The 18,609-nt window shown below is 53.3% G+C and overlaps 1 protein-coding gene across 1 annotated transcript in view; it reads right to left on the bottom strand.

Moving 5' to 3' along the window:
- Positions 1-303: 303 nt before the first annotated feature.
- CAPN13 (calpain 13) overlaps positions 304-18,609 on the bottom strand; it is a gene marked incomplete at its 3' end in the record, with an annotated part of 60,417 nt that continues 42,111 nt past the window's right edge. Inside the window, 11 exon segments of the mRNA XM_079940780.1 lie at positions 304-330; positions 1,177-1,232; positions 2,191-2,319; positions 3,907-3,982; positions 5,953-6,021; positions 7,631-7,688; positions 7,786-7,928; positions 11,216-11,387; positions 13,265-13,349; positions 13,352-13,460; positions 15,572-15,583. Of these exon segments, the coding sequence (XP_079796906.1) occupies positions 304-330; positions 1,177-1,232; positions 2,191-2,319; positions 3,907-3,982; positions 5,953-6,021; positions 7,631-7,688; positions 7,786-7,928; positions 11,216-11,387; positions 13,265-13,349; positions 13,352-13,460; positions 15,572-15,583 (936 nt within the window).

Here is an 18,609-nt window from a genome sequence, read left to right as displayed (position 1 = left end):
AAGAAATTTTAAAAAGAATTCTAAATTCCTCCCTCATAACCTCCAGGCCACACTCTTTCATGGATGCCCCCTGTTCTACATGACTTGGATGAAATCTGCAGCATTGGCCTTGAAACTCATGGGCCAAGCAGCTGAGCCTTGGCTCACATAGAGAAGGGCTCTGTAATCTCTGGGGAGGCTGCCCCCAGGGAGAGAGTCTCGTGTGCAGTTCCTGGAGGGGAAGATGCATTGTGCCCCTGGGAGGAAATGATTCTAAAGCTATGTCGTCTTATCTGGGCTCTGGGGTCAGCTCTCCTCCTGCCTTCAGTTGTACATCACCAGGTTCATCCAGTGAGAAATAAGCATCCTTGTTACAACACAACTTTAAACTAGTCAGCTTAACACAGAGCAGGGCAAATGGTACCCTCTTCCCTTGAAAGATCTCAGTCTAGTCTCATCAATCTTTTCCAGCTAATTCCAACCCAAGCAGGAGGTCTCGGCCCTCTATTACAGCATATCTTCCGCTGCTCCCTGAATAGCCGGGCGCTGAGAGGGACAGCTGAGGTCAACCAGCTGGCTGGGTCAGGAGGCTCTTTCAAAAACTCACTGGGAGTAATTTTAATGTACAGTGAGCTCATGGGGCTTCCCTGGTGGCACAGTGGTTAGGAATCCACCTGCCAATGCAGGGGACACGGGTTCAAGCCCTGATCCAGGAAGATCCCACATGCTGCGGAGCAACTAAGCCCGTGCGCCACAACTACTGAGCCTGCGCTCTAGAACCCGCAAGCCACAACTACTGAGCCTGCACGCCTACAGTCCGTGCTCTGCAGCAAGAGAAGCCACCGCAATGAGAAGCCGACGCACCGCAACGAAGACCCAACGCAGCCAAAAATAAATAAATAAAATAAATAAATTAAAAAAACCAGTGAGCTCCACAGGTGTTCCTTAGTTCCCTCCTGGATTTATGACTCCCACACAATCCTCTGCTTTATTAAGCGATTGGAAAAAATAAAATCTGTCTGCCAGGATCCTAAAGCAGGCTTGGCAGCCAGCAATATATAAAGGCCGTAATTGGAGGCGGGGGGCCGGTAGCTTGGCTGGCCTCTGACAGACTGTTCAATAACCTCAGGCCTGGAATCAGGTGAGGGGAGGCGGCCTGGGGTTGTGCCCTGTCTCTGGGACGGGAAGGTACCTCACCTCCATTTCTGTCAGGTATAGTCCTTTTCCGTCCTTGGAGAGGTTCTGGAACGCTTCTAGGGTAAAGAGGAGGAGAAGAATCAGGACAGGCCTGGGCCCGTGTGCGATGAAAGCCAACGTGGTGATTCTGTGCGAAGCCCTGGAGTGTGCTCGGCCTCCCCTCCATTTCTCTTTCCAGCCAAACTCGACACCCGTGGCTCAGGCTCAGCCCTCAGAACAGCCCCCTGACTGCTCTGCCCCACACGCCCTGCCCCCTGCAGCTTCCTTACACTTTGTACTCTCCACACCTGGCTGTGGGGATGCGGGGCTTGTTTTAGCAGGTATCTCGGGGCACCTCCCTTGTCCAGCTGCGAATTCTCTGGAGCAAGACTGCGCCTCTGGCTTCTCCTTTACCCTCCCAGCGTTCTGCTCTCTCCACCTTGTTAATCGCCTGCCTCAGAGCTGTGGGGTTAGTGCCACATGGCAGGGGCGGTGCAAGGATGTGAGCGTAGGACAGTTCCCACTTCGACCTCAACCACAACAGCTCCATTTAGAGCTGTATTGTGGCTTGGGGTTTCACGTGAAATGTCATTTAAAACAAAGGGGTGTGCTGCTAAAAAGTGTCAAAACCTCTGGCCTACATAGCTGGATTTCTGAGGCCTCGGTGGGGGGGACCTACTGCTCCCACCTACTCGCTGTGTGTGCAATCCTTCAGCAGGGATCAAACCCTTCGCTGCATGACTAAAGAGTAGGTTTAAACCATAAACACAATCTGGAGAGGGGCCGCAGCGATTTAACCTGGTTCCTGAGAGACGTGCTAGTAGGGTGATGAGGAAACGAGCGATCTGGGGTGGGGGAATGTCCTGGGGAGAAAAGGGTGCAGAAGGGAGGTTGGGGACTCCAGGCAACTACACCATCACACAGGCTAACGTTGGCTCTGTCCCTTGGGACGAGCCCAGGCCTGGGGCTGGAGTGCATTCCTGGTCCCCTCCTGTGTCCTTTGTGAAGGTCTCCAGGATGGCCCCGGGATGACACTTGTCATGGCTTCAAGCCGCATCAGGACGCAGACCAGGCTGGGGAAGCTGACCCTGCCTGTGCTGTCGCTATAGCGGAGTCTCATGAGATCCAGCCGCTCATTGGTGACGGGGATCCCTGCAAGGAAGTCTGGGACACGGGGGGAGCCAGTGAGCAGGGAGGAGGTCAGGAGTTGGGGTGGTCCTGTCCTCAGAGCGGAGAGCTCAGGTGGTGGCCTCAGGTGGACGGGAGAGAGCTGCCTCGCCCTCTTCGAGTCCTGTGGTCGTGCACGTCTAGCTGTGAGCTCCAAGGGGGCACTGACCACAGAACCAACAACGGCAGACTGAAAATCAGGGGGGCCTGTGCACCCCGGTGAGCCAGCAGAACACTGTAAACCAACCCATCCGTCAAGGGGACAAGCCCGATGGCCTGTGGGCCCCACACAGCCAGAGACATATTCGGCTTCTCCTGCAGAGCTCATAAAATGTGGATCTGAATGCCTTTAGATAGGGCACGCCTCCGCAGCTTGCATGTTCTCAAACTGCCCCCTCAAATCACATCAGCTCTGTTGCCCCTTTCAGTTACCGGACTGGCCCCTGCCAGCTTTTCGGCCGAATTCCAACTATTCTCTTTCTCCCTTTTCTTATTCTGGAGTCATGAGTGAGGTTCTCCTTTAAAGGTTTCGTCTTTCACCGGCCGTTCAGTGGTTCTCAGAGTGGGATTCCCCAGACCAGAAGCTTTGGCTTCACTAGGGAACTTGTCAGAAGTACAGATTCTTGAGCCCCACCCCAGTCCTCCTGAAGCAGAAACGTTGGGCAGGTGGTGAGGCTCACCCGTCTGCACTGTCACAAGCCCCCAGGGGTCCTGACTCGGGCTCAAGTGTGAGAACCACAGCCCTCGGCTGTGAAAAGTAAGGCGAGGATAGAGGCTGAAGCCGGGTGTGGGCAGCAGCTCAGGTTTCTACCCGCTCAACAGGCTGACAGCCCCTGGGAGGGAGACCCGTGGAGGCCGCCCTTCCAGCAGGGGACCTGCTGGAGCCTGATTTTACATTGTATTCAGGAAGGTGGCAGTTTCCTGACTTAACCCTTTTGTGAGCCATTTCCCCCATGGGTACAGTGAGGATAACGATTCCTGTCCTTCCCAAGTTCCGGAGCTGTTGAGACAGTCAAATGAGGTGACGTTGTTGCTGAAATATGAAGCATCTGCGCCCTGCGCTGTTATTATCATTCTCCCAGGACTGAGAGCTCTTGCCTCCTTGAAGCAGACAGAGGCCACTTGATTTCACTTAGCCCCAGACCCTCTGCAAAGAGAGCACATCAGCCCCCCTGTGGGTATTTAACCCTGACGGCCCGGATGCCGAGATGGAAGCATCTTCAAGGCAAGCTAGATTTCTGGTAGGGGACCAACCATGCGGGGTCATTTCTACACAATTAGAGCTGTGCTGGGGAGAGAAGGCAATCAGGAGAATTAACTGGCAGGCGAGAACTCAGGTGGGGGAGGGTGGAGTCTGCGTCTGGAGGCAGAAGGCTCACAGACCCAGTGTAAAGTAGGGGAGGGCACAAACACTGCTCTGCTCTCTCCCCACCATGCCCGGCACCTACCAGCCTTTTCTACACACACACACACACACACACACACACACCCGGCACCTACCAGCCTTTTCTACACACACACACACACACACACACACACACACACACACCCAGTCATCATGGCTCAAAGGGTCGCCGGCTTTACCTGTGTCCTTTATGACCTTCCACAAATCCGAGCTTGGGAAAACTCCAGAGTTCTTCCGGGAGTTTTGGGAAACACTCTGATACGGGAGAAAAAGCAAGAAGCCCGTGTGAGCCCAGTGTCCACCTGGGAGAGGATGTCCTGGGTACCTGGGTAGAGGGAGGTCCCGATAAATCTCGTTCCCAGCCCTGGAGGCTGCTTCACTAAAGCACGAGTGGGCCCAGCTCAGAGGTCGGCAGGGTGCATAGCTGAGGCCGGGGTTGGGGAATGGGCTCTGCTTGATAAAGCTGACTGCCTGGCCGTCAACTGCGGGGCGGCGGGTCCCTCTCCCAGGCCCGCACCTTTCCCCCCGCTCCCCCGACCTGCTCTCCTTCCTCTTCCTCACCCCCTAGACTGGGCTCCTGCCGCCCGGGAGGCTTCCTGCTTTCCAGGGAGGTAGAGAGCTCTCTAGAGGTTGCCTAGGGTGGGGTTAATAGCACAGACGTTACAACCAAACCGCTGAGTATAAATCCCAGCTTGACTATTACCAGCTGTGTAACCTGGGTCAAGTGACCTAACCTTTCTAGGCCTCAGTTTCCCCCTCTGTAGCACAGGGCCAATTACAGTACGTACCTCACAGGTCCGTTGCAAGGAGTAAACGAGCACATCTTTATGAAGCGTTTAGGAGCGCGCCTTGCACGACAGCGAGTGCTACGTAGGCAGCACTGAAGGTACGTGAGAACTGCGCCTGGGACCAGGCACGGCCGTGGTGTGGAGTCACCTGAACGCCCCGATTTTGTACAAGGCGGCTCTCCGTTTGCCCGAGACTTTTCTCCCTCCCCCTAATTCTCACTTGAACCCTCAGGCTCCTCCTGCTTCCCAGGTGAGGACACAGGTGGGTGAGTAACTTGCCTTGAATGGATGGAGCAGGCAGGCACCGCAGGACTGAACCCGGGACTCCTAACGTTGGCCTATGCTCAGCTGCTGCCCAGGAGCTGTTTTAAAGCAAAATACCCCCAAGCAGGTGTGCAGCTGAGGCAGCTCGTGGGAGCCGGTTACTGGGAAAGAGCGGCTTGACAACTTTGCTCTGGCCTTCGTTGGCTTTTGTGAGTTCAGAGGCTTAGCGTGTTCTCAATCAGGTACGGACTCATTCATTCAGTCATGCGTTCGTTCGGTCATTTGTTCAGCACTCGAGTGCCTTCTGTGTGCTGGACACCGTGGAAGGCCCTGGGGAAAAGGACGAATATGAGGGATCCCTGCCCGGGAGGACCCTGCAATCTAATGGGAGGACTGTCGGCCATTGCAGTGCCTGGTGAGAAACCAAATGACCCCAATCAGGGATTTGGTGATATAAATAAATAATATGTAAATTGAAAGTGTTTTTATTTTATTATTGTGGGTTCAAGTGTTAGGAGCTGAAGGGGGACTCGCTGGGTCTTAGGGGGGCGGGCAAGGCCCCCAGGGGTTTTGGGGCTGGACCCGCAGGCTGGGTGGGCATCAGGCAGGCTCTGAGTGCAGGGACGGGAGGACAAGGAGTCTCAGGGCTGGGGTCTGATGGAGCCAGTGGGATGAGGGAAAGGGCTTCTCCTGGACCCCACAGTGGGTCCCAACTCAGAGGATCCTATGTACAGCTGAGGAGTTTCAACTTTGTCCTGAGAACAACAGTGAGGCCACACTGAGGCCACAGACCACACTGTGATTCTGATGTATGTCCTGGCAGACGGAGGGGAAGGGGGTGAGGGGAACTGGTGGCCTAGGGGCTGCTGCACTGGGCCCGGGGAGCAATGAGGAGAGCAGTGCTAGCTGGCAGTTTTAGCTAAGTCACTGTGACCCGTTTCTCCTCCAGCCTCCTAGAGCGGTCCTCAGCCCGCCACCCGACCGCGCATTGCCTCGTACCTTCTAGTGGTGCATGTACAGATCCCCAAGCAAAACAGGGGCCCTCCTTGAGGGTGGGGGTGAGTCTCCTCTCCTTTCATAGCCCTCAACCCTGGTGTAGGATCGGGCTACCCTGTAAACATATGCTAAACCAGACAGAATAAGAGTGTTAGTCAAAAGGGAACACGCAGGTACCTGGCAGTGGACAAGACGGCTCCACAGCCTTGAAAACTCCTCTTGGTCAAGCCGCCCGTTCACCTTCAGCTGGTGGGGAGTTAAGAGTCAAGCAGTCCTTCGTGCAGTGAGCAGAGAGCAGCCCCACCCACCAGCTAGTAACACAGTCAGTCCAGCGTCACCTGGATGTGGCCCTACACCAGCTGGCTCTTGCTGTATCTGAAAGGGACCTGGCTTAGATTTATTTCACAGGGAAAACAATCAATTGGAAGGAGAAGGCGGCCCTGAGAAAGGAGAGCCAACATCACGTGCGCCCAGGGGAAGAGAGCGAGCCCCAAACACAGCCTTCACCAGTTGGGGTGGGGGCCCTGGCAGGGGGGAGTGGGGAGCAGCTGGGGGGAGGAGAGCGCCTTGCAACTCCGGAGGCAGCATGAGAGGTGAGTGCACCCGCCAAGTGTGCGCCAGTGGATGGACCGCGTTCTGTGTATTCAAGTCAGCCCTGGGCACTCCATACGATGGGTTTAATGAAAACTAATGAAAAGAATGGATCTCTGAGAAACTGGAGGGGAGCTGGTGGGTGAGCAACAGGAAGGGTAGAAAAGACCTGTCTGCTTTGCAGGGGTCCTGCAGACATGACCTCCCCTAGGGTTGCCTGCCCCAGGATGTGGGGCTGCCGAGGGCCATTGGACTCATCCGCAGGGATGAGCAGTGTCTCTGGGTGATTCCAAGCCGCAGCCAGCAGAGACAGGGCCTGACTGATGATTTCATCAGGAAGGCCTCTTGTCTGACAATGGCTGGCTTCACATCCCCAGTCGAGTCTTGTTAAGAGTGAAAGAGCCGGGGGACCCGTGTCACCCCAGGGAGACCGTGCACACCCGAGGGAGGAGCTGCAAGGCAGCGGCTGGGGGATACGCCCACGAGGAGCCAGAGGGGAGGTGGGGCGGCAGGGGAGAAACGGCTCAGGGGAGAGCGGAAGTCAGGACGGGAGGCAGGAGACCCGGGATTGGGTCCCAGCCCCGCCACTTGCGGCCACGGAACGTGGGCAGGTCACTGCACTGTCCCAGCCCAGTCTCATCTGCAAGTGCAGCACGATAGTAATAATGGGGTGTAAGCGCCGCGCAGACCGAAGAGTTTTCTGCAAGGCTGGTGGCTGTTATCTTTATTGAACTGGGGGCTTGCTGAGCAAGGAATTTAAATAGTGAGGACTCCTGCAGTGGTAAGGAGAAGGGTGTAAGGAAGATAGTTCCCACTGGTGCTACAAGGAGGCAGTGAAGGATAATGTTAGAACATAGACTTTGGAGGCTGAAAACTCCAACTTCAAATCCAGACACAAATTCTGACTAGCTGTGGGATCTGGGCTGAACCCTTGTTTCTTCCATTGGATCATGGGACGATACTTCTTATATCACAGGGGTTATTGCAAGAATTATGAGGAAAATGATATATATCAGTACAGTTCTTGGCATGCAGCAGACGCCTGATAGGTGGTAAGTTTTGTTATTGTTGCTGTGGCGGTTCTGGAGGGCAAGTTGGTGCAGAATTCCCAGGAGCCCAGGTTCTTTGGTGAGCCCTCAGAACCAAGAAGGAAAATAATGAGGGTGAGAAAAGTGTTCCCCAGTGTCCTAAATAGACCCCTGGGGAAGCCCAAGGAGCAGACAGGCTCTTAGAGCTGCGGGAGGGGGATGACTGCAAAGGATACATCCGTCAGAGCCACAGTGCTCCGGCACTCATGCAAAGAGGATGTGTCCACTGAGGTCCTGAGGGGGAGAACAGGAAGGACTGAAATGTCAGGGAGGGGGCATAGGACTGGCGTGGCCATGGGGATGGGGTTGGGGCCAGGAGGTCCTTCCTTACCTTCTAGGAATTCCTGGTTGAGAAGGCTCTGAACCTGGGTTCGGAGGGTATCCACCAAGGGGAGAAACGAAGTTGGAGTCCAGTCTGGGTTCTACTCTCGAGCCATGCACCTTGGCGCAAAGTCCTGGATCAATGTCCAGCCCCTGATCCAAACGAGGAAGGGATGCAGGAATCACATCGGTGCCCAGGAGCAGAGGGGCACACCTGCCTGTGAAAGCACTGGGATTTCTGAGCACTTAGTTCCCATCTCACCTTTGTCATGAAGCCTTCCCTCCCTCCCTCCCTCCCTCCCTTTCCTCCCTTCCTTCTCTCCCTCCCTCCCCTCCCTTCCTCCTTCCCTCCCTCCCTTTCCTCCCTTCTTTCCCTCCCTCCCTCCCTTCCCTCCCTCCCTCCCCTCCCTTCCTCCTTCCCTCCCTCCCTTTCCTCCCTTCTTTCCCTCCCTCCCTCCCTTCCCTCCCTCCCTCCCCTCCCTTCCTCCTTCCCTCCCTCCCTTTCCTCCCTTCTTTCCCTCCCTCCCTCCCTTCCCTCCCTCCCTCCCCTCCCTTCCCTTCCTTCCTCCCTCCCTCCCTTCCCTCCCTCCCTCCTTCCCTCCCTCCCCTCCCTCCCTCCCTCCCCTCCCTTCCTCCCTCCCTTTCCTCCCTTCTTTCCCTCCCTCCCTCCCTCCCCTCCCTTCCCTCCCTCCCTCCCTCCCCTCCCTTCCCTCCCTCCCTCCCTCCCCTCCCTTCCCTTCCTTCCTCCCTCCCTCTCCCCTTCCCTCCCTTCCCTCCCTTCCCTCCCTCCCTCCCTTCCCTCCCTTCCCTTCCTCCCTCCCTCCCTCCCCTCCCTTCCTCCCTCCCTCCCTTTCCTCCCTTCTTTCCCTCCCTCCCTCCCTTCCCTCCCTCCCTCCCCTCCCTTCCCTTCCTTCCTTCCTCCCTCCCTCCCCCCTTCCCTCCCTCCCTCCTTCCCTCCCTTCCCTCCTTTCCTCCTTCCCTCCCTCCCTCCTTCCCTCCCCTCCCCTCCCTCCCTCCCTCCCTCCTTCCCTCCCTCCCTCCCTCCTTCCCTCCTTCCTTCTTTTTTTTTGGCTGCACAGCATGACTTGCGGGATCTTAGTTCCCTGATCAGGGATTGAACCCGCGCCCTCGGCAGTGAAAGCGTGGAGTCCTAACCACTGGACCACCAGGGGATTCCCATGAAGCATTTCCTGATTGCTCCAGGCCCTGGTGGTAACTCCCTCCCTGAACATCTGTAGTGCTGATTACTCCTTACCTTTGATACCTGGTGTGGGTCACCTTGCGTTTCTCTCTTTATTCATTACTGGGCTGAAAGCTGTGTTTACTTCCCCCGCACCATACCCAGCACTTGGGAGCCCCTCAGGAGAAGTAGTTGAATGAATCAATTCAGCTCTACAGGTGTGTTCCTCCATCTGCTTCCAGAAAGGAAGTGAGAGAAAACATCACTACTGAGTGAGTGTGTGTGGGTGTGTGTGCTGAGGGGAGATAAAAACACCAGGAATCCAGGCTAGGACAAGTTGCTCTAATTGAGCACATAACTTAGCATTAGTCTTCCCAGCCACAGAAGCAGAAAGGGAGACATCATGGTTTTCCTCGGATAAAAAACGGGAAGCAGCTGAGGTTGAGGGGAGAGAAACTTTCCGGGCCTGAACTTCTGAAGGTGTTAACTGCCTTCACTTTTCTGTTCGGGACACTGACCCCAACAGTTTTATGGGCAGCAGATTCCGTGACGATTTGACAGAGAAGCAGAGCTCTTCTCCATGCAGCTGTTTCCTTCACTCAGCCTGGTAAAAACCCGAGGGCATGATGGGACATCACCACCCTGGGGAAGCTGTCCCACGGGAGAAGGAGTTGGAGTGAGGGCGCCCGGCAGGTGGCTTTGTAGAGGGGCACTAGGTCAGGAGGAAGGAGGTTCCTCCTTGGGGTCTTCTGAGAACCAGTACCACACAGACAACAGATAAGCAGTCCCCAGGGTGGCCTCACCACCCAGAACACACGGCAAAAGCAGCCCTACAGTTTGTCCTTACTGGAGTCCTTTAGCCGGAAAAATGAGCCCCAGTGATGTCACCAGTGCAACACATGCTGCCAGCATCTGAAATCGGCCCTTAGGTCATCCCTCCAGCGTCTCCCTGGTCGGTCACGTCAGGGAAGTCGGTGTTGTGTGCCCGCCATCAGAGTTTCTTCCTCGAAAGAATCGTGGCATCTCACTATGAAGAGCAGTTGCCGTGGTGAGGAGTCACGTGAGAACGTGAGCAGCTGTGGGGCATGGGTCGCATCCCCCGCGCTGGACAGCCCCGACCTGGTCCCTGCACCCAGCAAACACCATAATGTTGGAAGAGATGGGGCTAGGAATGGAGATAAAGGTTGCCTGAACAAAACGCCCAAAGAATCGCACGTCGGCCTCTACACCTCAATGGAAGATGCCTAAGGACTGATGCTTTGCTTTCCTTGGAACATCCTAGGGTATCTGTACATGTTTGCTGATTGCATAAATGATAGATGATGGATGTGGCCTGTCCCAAAGGCTGAGTGTGTCCTTCCTTTTCCCACAGGCGGACCTTGGGTTGCGGTACCACCACCACTACTACGGCTGATAAAGGGGTACAAGAGATTGGGAGACAGGACAGAGTGAGTACACGGACGAATATTTTGCTCTCAACTTTCTTTTGAGGACACAACCTGTGAGGATAGTTTGCAGGTTGTGCAGAGTGATGCCAGGTTGGCCCTGCTCAAGGGTCTCCACCAAGGGGAGAAGAGAAGTTGGAGTCCAGTCTGGGTTCTACTCTCGAGCCACGCACCTTGGCGCAAAGCTCCATCTCTCTTCTATTCTAATTCCTACGAAGGCCTCATGTGGGCTGCCAGTTACCCTCTATGAGAAGACATTTGGTTGTTGTTTGGAAAAGTCCTGATTAGGGAATCTGTACCATTTATCATATGACAAATTATATTTTTTATTTCAGAGGTGCAGGTTCATGGACCATGTTGAGGACTTTGCCACCTGCCCCGGAAGGAAGCTTGGTCTCACGTATCCTAACCGGGTCCTGCTGATCACCTAGGGGAAGTAACCTTAGCTAGAGCATCTGCTCTGGGGAAGTGAATCTGTCTTAATTCAGTGCAGATTGATTGAACACCTTCTCTGTGCCAAGGACAGTGATAGTTACTGGGGACAAGGAATGCATACGTTGTCATCCCTGCCTTCAGAAGCTCACAGACTGGGGACATTCACCATAGTAGATCCCGTTTTGCATCAAGTGAAGTGCTTTCTGAGTCAGCCCAGATGTGGGTCTGAATCCTGGGCTAGTGTTGATTTCAAGGAGGTTCATACTGAGCTGTTCCCTATTACACGTACCCTCATGCCAGCCACATTCTTCATCTCTCCTTATTTATATCTCTGGGCCCAAGCTACCTGAATAACTTCCCTTTGGCTGCCTCCTGGTTACCAATGCCCTGTTAGCCTTCTGAATGTCTGGCGTCTTCCTGTCCTTGGCCCCTGTCTGCCCGAGGTCGGCATGGTACACTCGATCATCTATATGACTTTCCGCTTCCCACGCTGACATGACGACTAATGGTAAAAGGCCCATCGTGCAGAGCCCCTGGCAGCTGGGTTTTTTCCTGACAAGTCAAGGAGTTCTTTATAACAGCTTATTAAACCATTAAGAAAATCCCCTGTGCACGTAGGTGGCTTGGCAGGAAGAAAGCTGTTGGTGCTTTCTGAAGCTGGCCAGCTCCTGAGAAGGATGCCAACGTTGGTGGGAGGTGGCAGAACGGGAGGAGGAAAGATTTCAAGGGGTATTGCCAATTGCTTGTTTAAAGATTTTAAAAGCTCACTCCCCTATAATCAGGCCCTTCCTTTCCAAACTACACTTCACCCCAGATGTCACCCAGGTGGGGCGCCCCGTCTCTCCAGATCAGTTCTGGACATCCAGGGACAGAGGCTGACACGACCACCCGTCAAGTCATCTTCCTCTCTCTATCCTGATAAGGACCTGGAAGAGGTTTCCTTCCCTCCGGCTCGTCCATCACCTGTCCTATGTAGGGCCCCTCGCCGTCACGCTAAGTACTGTACCTGCTGAGCCTATCTGTAGAAAATGCTGGGAGCCATTTCTGGACGACCTGCCTGGATCTAAGGAAGAACAGCCAACATCAGATTTCTGGGGAAGGAGGTGAGGGCCCCAAAACCTTCCACCTGGATCTGAGACAGAGGCTTCTTCATCCAGCAATTGGATCAAACCTTTTTGGGGAATGGGAAAATGGAAATTTGCGGAAGGAAGATGGTTGGGTCCAGCCTGGCCTTCAAGGCCTGGTCTTCTCACCTCATCCCTGCCCCTTTGAGCCATCACCAGCGCATTGTGGTATCTGTGCTTTCATTGGTCAGTGGTGAGGCAAGAAGGAAGGAGATAGAAGCTCTTGGGGAGGGGACGTGACCCAGTGAAGTTTGCCAACCAAGCCTTGCCACACACTTACCTGCAGTGGTCTGAGGTTGAGATTATCGTCCAGGTTCCTAGAAAATCAGGGGGACAGTGTGACAAGGATGACCAGCTCACTATTCAAAGGAGGCTCACGCTTACATGTGGCAGGCACCCCTGCAGGCACTGGGCATCTATGCCAAGGACACACGTGGAGAGCCCTCAGCACAGCAAGCTGTGAAGTGGGCAGCCATGGCAGTCAGCAGACAGACGAGCATCTTGACCTCATGTCCAGTCTTTCGGGTGGCCCACCCCTGGTCTTCAAATCATTTTGTAAACTGTTCCTTTCGTAACACCCATTGCCGGATAGCAAATAAGATTTGTCTTAGGTTCCAACTCTGAATGGTGGCACAGTGACCATCTGGCATTCTGGACTGAGAAGGCCTCGTCCATGCTCAACGGTAAAGACTGCCATGATTGTAGTGATGTCTGCCTCGGGGCCAAGAGGCATGAGGTGCCCAGCAGGGTCTTCACTGCAATGAAGACCCTCCACCATCAGACTCTATCACTCAGGCCCATCTCTCACTGTCTCCCTGATGTGCCCCACATTCTGTCCACATTTCAGACAATTGCCACGCATGCCACGTACCACCTTTGTGTGTATGGACAACATCGCTCATTCTTCAACAAGCCCCATGCTCGCCCACTTCCCTGCTTCTGCTCATGTCTTTTTCCTCCACCTGCACTGCCTTGCCCTGGGAAACACTGTTAGGTTTTCCATCAAGGACTAGCTCACATTCCATGTCCCCCAAGAAGCCTTCCTCTGTCCCTCTTGCCAGAAGGGAATCCTCCACTCTGTCCTCCCACACGACCCTGCACTTCCGTCAGGCAATGGCCCCATCCTGTTTGTGGTCTACGTATTGGTTCACAGACTCTCTCGCCTCCACTCTGTGCTGAGCTTCTTGAGGGCGGGGGGCCGTGCTGTGTCCCCTGCTAACAGAGTGCGTTGCCGCACAGAATGGTGCAATGTGTTTTTATAAAATTAAGTAGAATAAAACGTTTAGAATCCCAGAAGTTCTGTACCTGTCACTGTCTGGCATCTTTAGGAAGATTTGGAGCAAGAACTCAACTGCTTCTCTGCCTGCGGAGGCGACCACCACATAGGGCTCAGGCTGAAACACTCTGTAAGGCTGCATGTGGTTTCAGAAACGATGCCCTTCTCAGCAATTCTGAATTTGGAAAAAAAGGTGGATGGCAATCTCTCTCGGAAATGCTGGAACTGGAAGAGACGAGAAACCCCCTCTGTGCATGGGCCACAGCTACCAGGAGAGACCCCTACCTCCCAGACCCCTCTCCATCCATCAGAACAGCACTACAGGCCCTGAAAAGGGAGACACTGCTTACCCGAAGTCTCGAAATGCAATAGAGTTCAGACTGTTATTTAATATAGATGCTAACACTACAACGAATGAGGGGAATATGATACATGGTTTTACCTCATTAAATCTTACAGCATCCTGGGCTTCTGGGTTTATCTCCCTGCTTATATACAAAGACAAATCATGAAAACTAGTGAGACTGTTCCAATACTGAATTAATTCAGTAATTCAAAACGTAATTCAGTACTGGAATTTGGAGTCCTTTTCTCTGGACCCTTTTGCAAAGCACTCCTTGGACCCCTGCAGCACTGCGGGGCTGGAGTCCTTTTGCTCCCTCCATTCCTTCCTTCCAGGAAAGCTCTGAAATGCCTTCTCACTGGAGAATAATAGGCCCTCATCATTCTCCTTTTATTTCAATATTTTCTTGGAGATAAAACAATAAATACCATGCAGTTCCTATTACTGGACATCACATACATATTACATGATGAAAACCCCTTACTAACTAAATTTTCCCCAACACAACTGAGATGGGGATTCCATTGAGAGCGGTCATGCAGCATGAAATGACTGCTTGTGAGCTCTGCCTCGGGGGGAAACGAGGAGACGGGGAGAGGGTCTTTTCAAGGGGTGGGAACCAGGCTGGGCTGCCGCTGAGGCTACTGTTGCTGCGTGCATCGGGGCGCTGGGCAGAGCCTCCCAACTGATGCTGCTGACATTATCAGCAGCCCCAGTGTCTCTGGAGCCTGACTTGCTTGGGCCTTTCTAGCAAAAGAAACGATGAGATCAGTTCTTCTCCAGAGTCAGCACTGTTCTGTGTGTGTGTGTGTGTGCGCGCGCGCACACGTGTGCACATGGGGAGGCACTGTGTACGGACGGGTGTGGGCTCTGAGCCTCCTACAATCACAAGACCTGACCCTCTATTTCTAGGGATGCGGCTCATACCTTTTATTCGATCAAGTCCTCACCTCGTTCTCCACGTCTGGGAACTAGAACCCTGACTCGTTCCTTGCACCTGACTGCTTCCCTTGAAGCCCTTCCAGAAGTTCTCATTCCATGACTGTTGTGCTGAGAACCAGAGTTGGATCCTAAACCCAGCTCTGTGGCTGGGCCGCCGCTGTGACAGGCAGACCTCCTTGCTGTCTGCTTTCTGCCTGGGGTTCTGTGTATCCCCTGCTCAAGGACCACCCGTCCCAGCCTCTGTCTCCCTGTTGGGGGACGTCTGGAAGGGCCGGAGGAGCTTCCCTGGACCTGCCAACAGGCTGCAGTCACCACCCGCTGGCTGTGGCTACATCCTGCTCCCTCCATCTTCCCTTCCATCCTCGTCCTGGCACATGTACATCCCCTTGGGCAACAGCCGCATCACAGAGTTCACGTCTAAAGGGGTTTGAGTGCCTGTGAGGTTAGGTTTCCCAAACTCCATCTTTCCTTCTCCATCCTTACCCATATTTTGGTCACCTTTCACCCATGCCAAGCCAGAATATTTACTGGGTGGGGGTGGGGAGGGGCAGGTGGTAGTGGGTGGTCGGGAGGGTGGGGAGGGAGGGTGGTGGCGGTGATGTGGCTGTAAGAAGAGTTGGAGGATGTGCCTTGAACTTGCATTTGCATTGCATGCATCCTGGTTGTGGTGGGATTGGGGGCTGACAAAGAATACAGGAGGCTAAAGATCTACCCCCGGCCCCACCAGGGACCCATGAGCCCTGTCTCTCATCTTAAAAGGAATGGGCAGCGTCAATCTTATCTATCAGGGGCCAAATGCTTGAGGATGGTTTCATGGTTGCATTCCCTCTGCAACGTCAAACCAGAGAACAGCTTAAGGGATCCAGCTGACAAGGACAGCTGAAATATTCCCTGCGTTGTTGACCTGTTTGGAAGTTCTAAGCTTGTATCTATTACAGGACATAGCAAGACTGAATTGGCAGCCAGAGAACAGCAAGAGACACGTTGAGGTCAAGGGTGTTGGAAGAGGCGTAACAATATGGACAGACGGCAGCAGGGGCGGTGGCCATACCTGATAGTCAATCTGAGGGAAGAGAAGAAAGGCAGGTTCAGGAACACAAACTAAAACCCAAAGGCGAGCAGATCTGAGAAGGCTGGCTCGGGGCCCTGCGTTCCTTTTTGTTGCACTTTCAGCCTGTTCCCTGGAACACTTGGGAGTGAACAGGGACCATCACTCATTCTCTGTGCAGAGCTGTGACAAAGGAAACCCAACTGCTGTAGGGAGCATGAAGGGGAAAGGAAATTGAAGTGGGAGGAAGGTGTCTGAGAAAAGGAGACTCTCCCTTTCTCATCTCAGCTTGGTTACTCTTCACAGCAGTGATGATAAAATTGGAAGGAAAAGAGACAGTGATGGGAACTGGAGGTAAGACAGAACCTGGATCAAATGTAAATTCCCCAGAGTTGGAGCTCCAAGGAGAAGGAAACTGTTATTCCATCAGACCACTGTAAAGCATGGTGGGAATTTGTTCTAGCATTCCTCTCCTCCCAATCGCTGTACCTCAGTGTTTGTAGGGATGTATGTGTGGGTCTGAATGTGGAAATATCTCTGTTTCAGTCTGTTCATGTTGCATAAGGAGGCACTGAAGATGCAGTCCCATTTTTAAGCCACTTCATGGTTTGCAAAGTATTTGCACGTAATGTGTTGAGTTGTCACAGTAATCCTAAGCATATGCTAGGCTCCGAAACTGAGGCTTTGCAGTCTCAGTAGCAGAGGTGAGAATAGAGCAAGCTGTGTTGCTTCCTTTGTAATTAATACCCACCACCTCCATGCACTGTCTTCCACAGTTGGCATGGGTTTCAGTTCTATCCTACTGCTGATCCTGGGCTCCGCTTAGGCGTACAGGCCGTTTGATTTACCTGGGCAGGCTTATCTGGAGATCAGGAATGAGCTGGAAGGGAGGTGGAAAGTTCCAGCCTGGGGGAGGATGGAGCTTATCCATCCTTGCTCTTTTTCTCTGTCCTGTCTTCTCCCTGCCTATTTGTACACCACCTGTGTTTGGTTTGATGCAAGGCAGGGCACTGCTCCCATAGCAGTTGGACAGCCGCAGGCCCATGCCAAGGTTGCAGAAATGTATGCAGCTGTCATGTGGGCAGCACTGTACCTATGAACACCAGTAGAGCCCTGGAGTCACAGACAGCCTAGCTGCTGGCACAAACATAGCCTGTTTCTCAGCAGAACCGTCAAAGGAACCCAAGTGCCTCTTGAGTTGTCAAGGTCTGGACTGTTCTTTGGTGTTTAACTCGATCAGGATCCTGCCAGATCTAAAGGGATCTCCAGGGAGCCTAAGGAGGTCACAGGTCTGCATGCCCCTTCAGCAAAACGGGCAGCTGAGAAATAAGGTATCTCTGGCCGAAAAGTAGACAAATGGGCTTGGCAGCATTTAGAAAAACAGATATGATTACAATACTGCCAGGGCTCCTGAACTGTAAAGACTTGGGGCAAATCAGTAAACACAAGGCTGCCATGTTGCTCGGCTCTGGGGCACGAGAATCAGATGAAAATATGAACAGCACCCCCAGTTTTTGTGCATGGGGGGCAGACCTCATACCCTCTCTGGACTTCTGTCTCTCATTAGGAAAGGGAAGAGCTGGCTGAGATATTCTTAGGAGTCCTGTCTGGTTCAGGACTTGAATTGAATTGTTCAATCCCTGCTGGTAGACCAGATGTCTCAGTCCCTTCCTAGCCCTTCCCAACTCCTCTCATTTTGTTCTTCTCAGAGGTGAGATTAGGGGACTCTGAGGTACTCTTAGAAGGTACCTGAATCAGTTGGGATCCTTGGCAGAAAACAATGGAAACTAATCCAGGGTGGGGTGAACAGGAGGTCATTTATGGGAAAGATAAATCAGAGTCAATGGGAAATCTAGAGAATGCAACTCGGAAGGTGGGCAGGAATGAGAAGAGGTGGCTACACAGCTGGACACCATCACAGGATCTGCCTGCATTGCTGCACCAAAGATCTGCTGCAAAGAATCCCTCAGCTGGTCCTAGCTCCTTTAGTTACTTCCTCAAGACTCAAGGCCTAGAGTAACCAAGAACATCCAATTGGACAAGCCTGGGCCACAAGTCTATCCCTTTGCATCCAACGGCTGGGGAGAGGGAATATTTGGCCTCCTTGCTGCAGTGGGAGACCAGGCCTTGCCTTTCACCAAGGTTCCCCCCCACATGGAAAGGGTGGTCATGTGCCTAGTGGTGATGAAAATGACAACTGTCCACTACTGCATGCTTAGGAGATGTTCTTTGATAGTCTCAGCTGGTTTGCAGAACCTCAAAAGTACGGTGCTAAACCCCAACAATTTCTTTTCCATTGATTTCATGCAACTAGGATGTGGAAATGTGCTCAGAGAGAGCAGGACCCAAAGGGTTCTCCTCCTTCTAGAGCCAGAAACATATTTTTGTTTGAGCTGTGAGCACCACCAGAAAGGCAAGTGCCTATGTCCTGCTGAGAGCCCTGGTCCTGGGACCACAAGTTCTGGTATCGGGCACTCCCCTGTCACCACCCAGCTGCACCTTGGGCAGGTCATTCACGCTGACTTTTGGTTTCCACATCTATAAAAGCAGGAGTACTGGGGTTTTTGAGACAGTGAATGTGAACATGTTTGGAACTCTGAAGTTCTCTATCAGTGAGGCCTTCGTATTAGAGTGAACCACAGCCAGCGCACAGGACTGTTTCAGGACCCAGGAGCCCTGCCTGTCCATGACGGGGCTAAGGCCCTAGTTGTGAATGTTGCCTTAGTCTCAGTGAACATTCCTGGGATCCTTCGTAGAGATGCTGTCAGAGCTCCAGCCACACAAGTGATGAGTGTGTTTGACTGAAGGCTCGAGGGACATCTGGCACCCGGTCCCCAGCTCTGCCATTAACTGTGTCACTTCACGTCACTGGGCCTCAGTTTCTTCACCTGTAATATGGGGACAGGGGATCCCAGCATTTGATGGTTGCACGATCTTAGTTACCCATGTTCGTGCAGAGAGGCTGTGGGGTGTATGATTTGAGAACCCTGCACTTTATCTGTGGGATGCATTAAACTATTTGGGAAAGGAGGAGGGAGCAC

Source organism: Stenella coeruleoalba, assembly GCF_951394435.1.
Source record: "Stenella coeruleoalba genome assembly, chromosome: 13".
NCBI classification, from domain to species: Eukaryota; Metazoa; Chordata; class Mammalia; order Artiodactyla; family Delphinidae; genus Stenella; species Stenella coeruleoalba.
The sequence above is the reverse complement of the archived record's forward strand: the minus strand, read 5'-3'. Positions and strand labels throughout refer to the sequence as shown.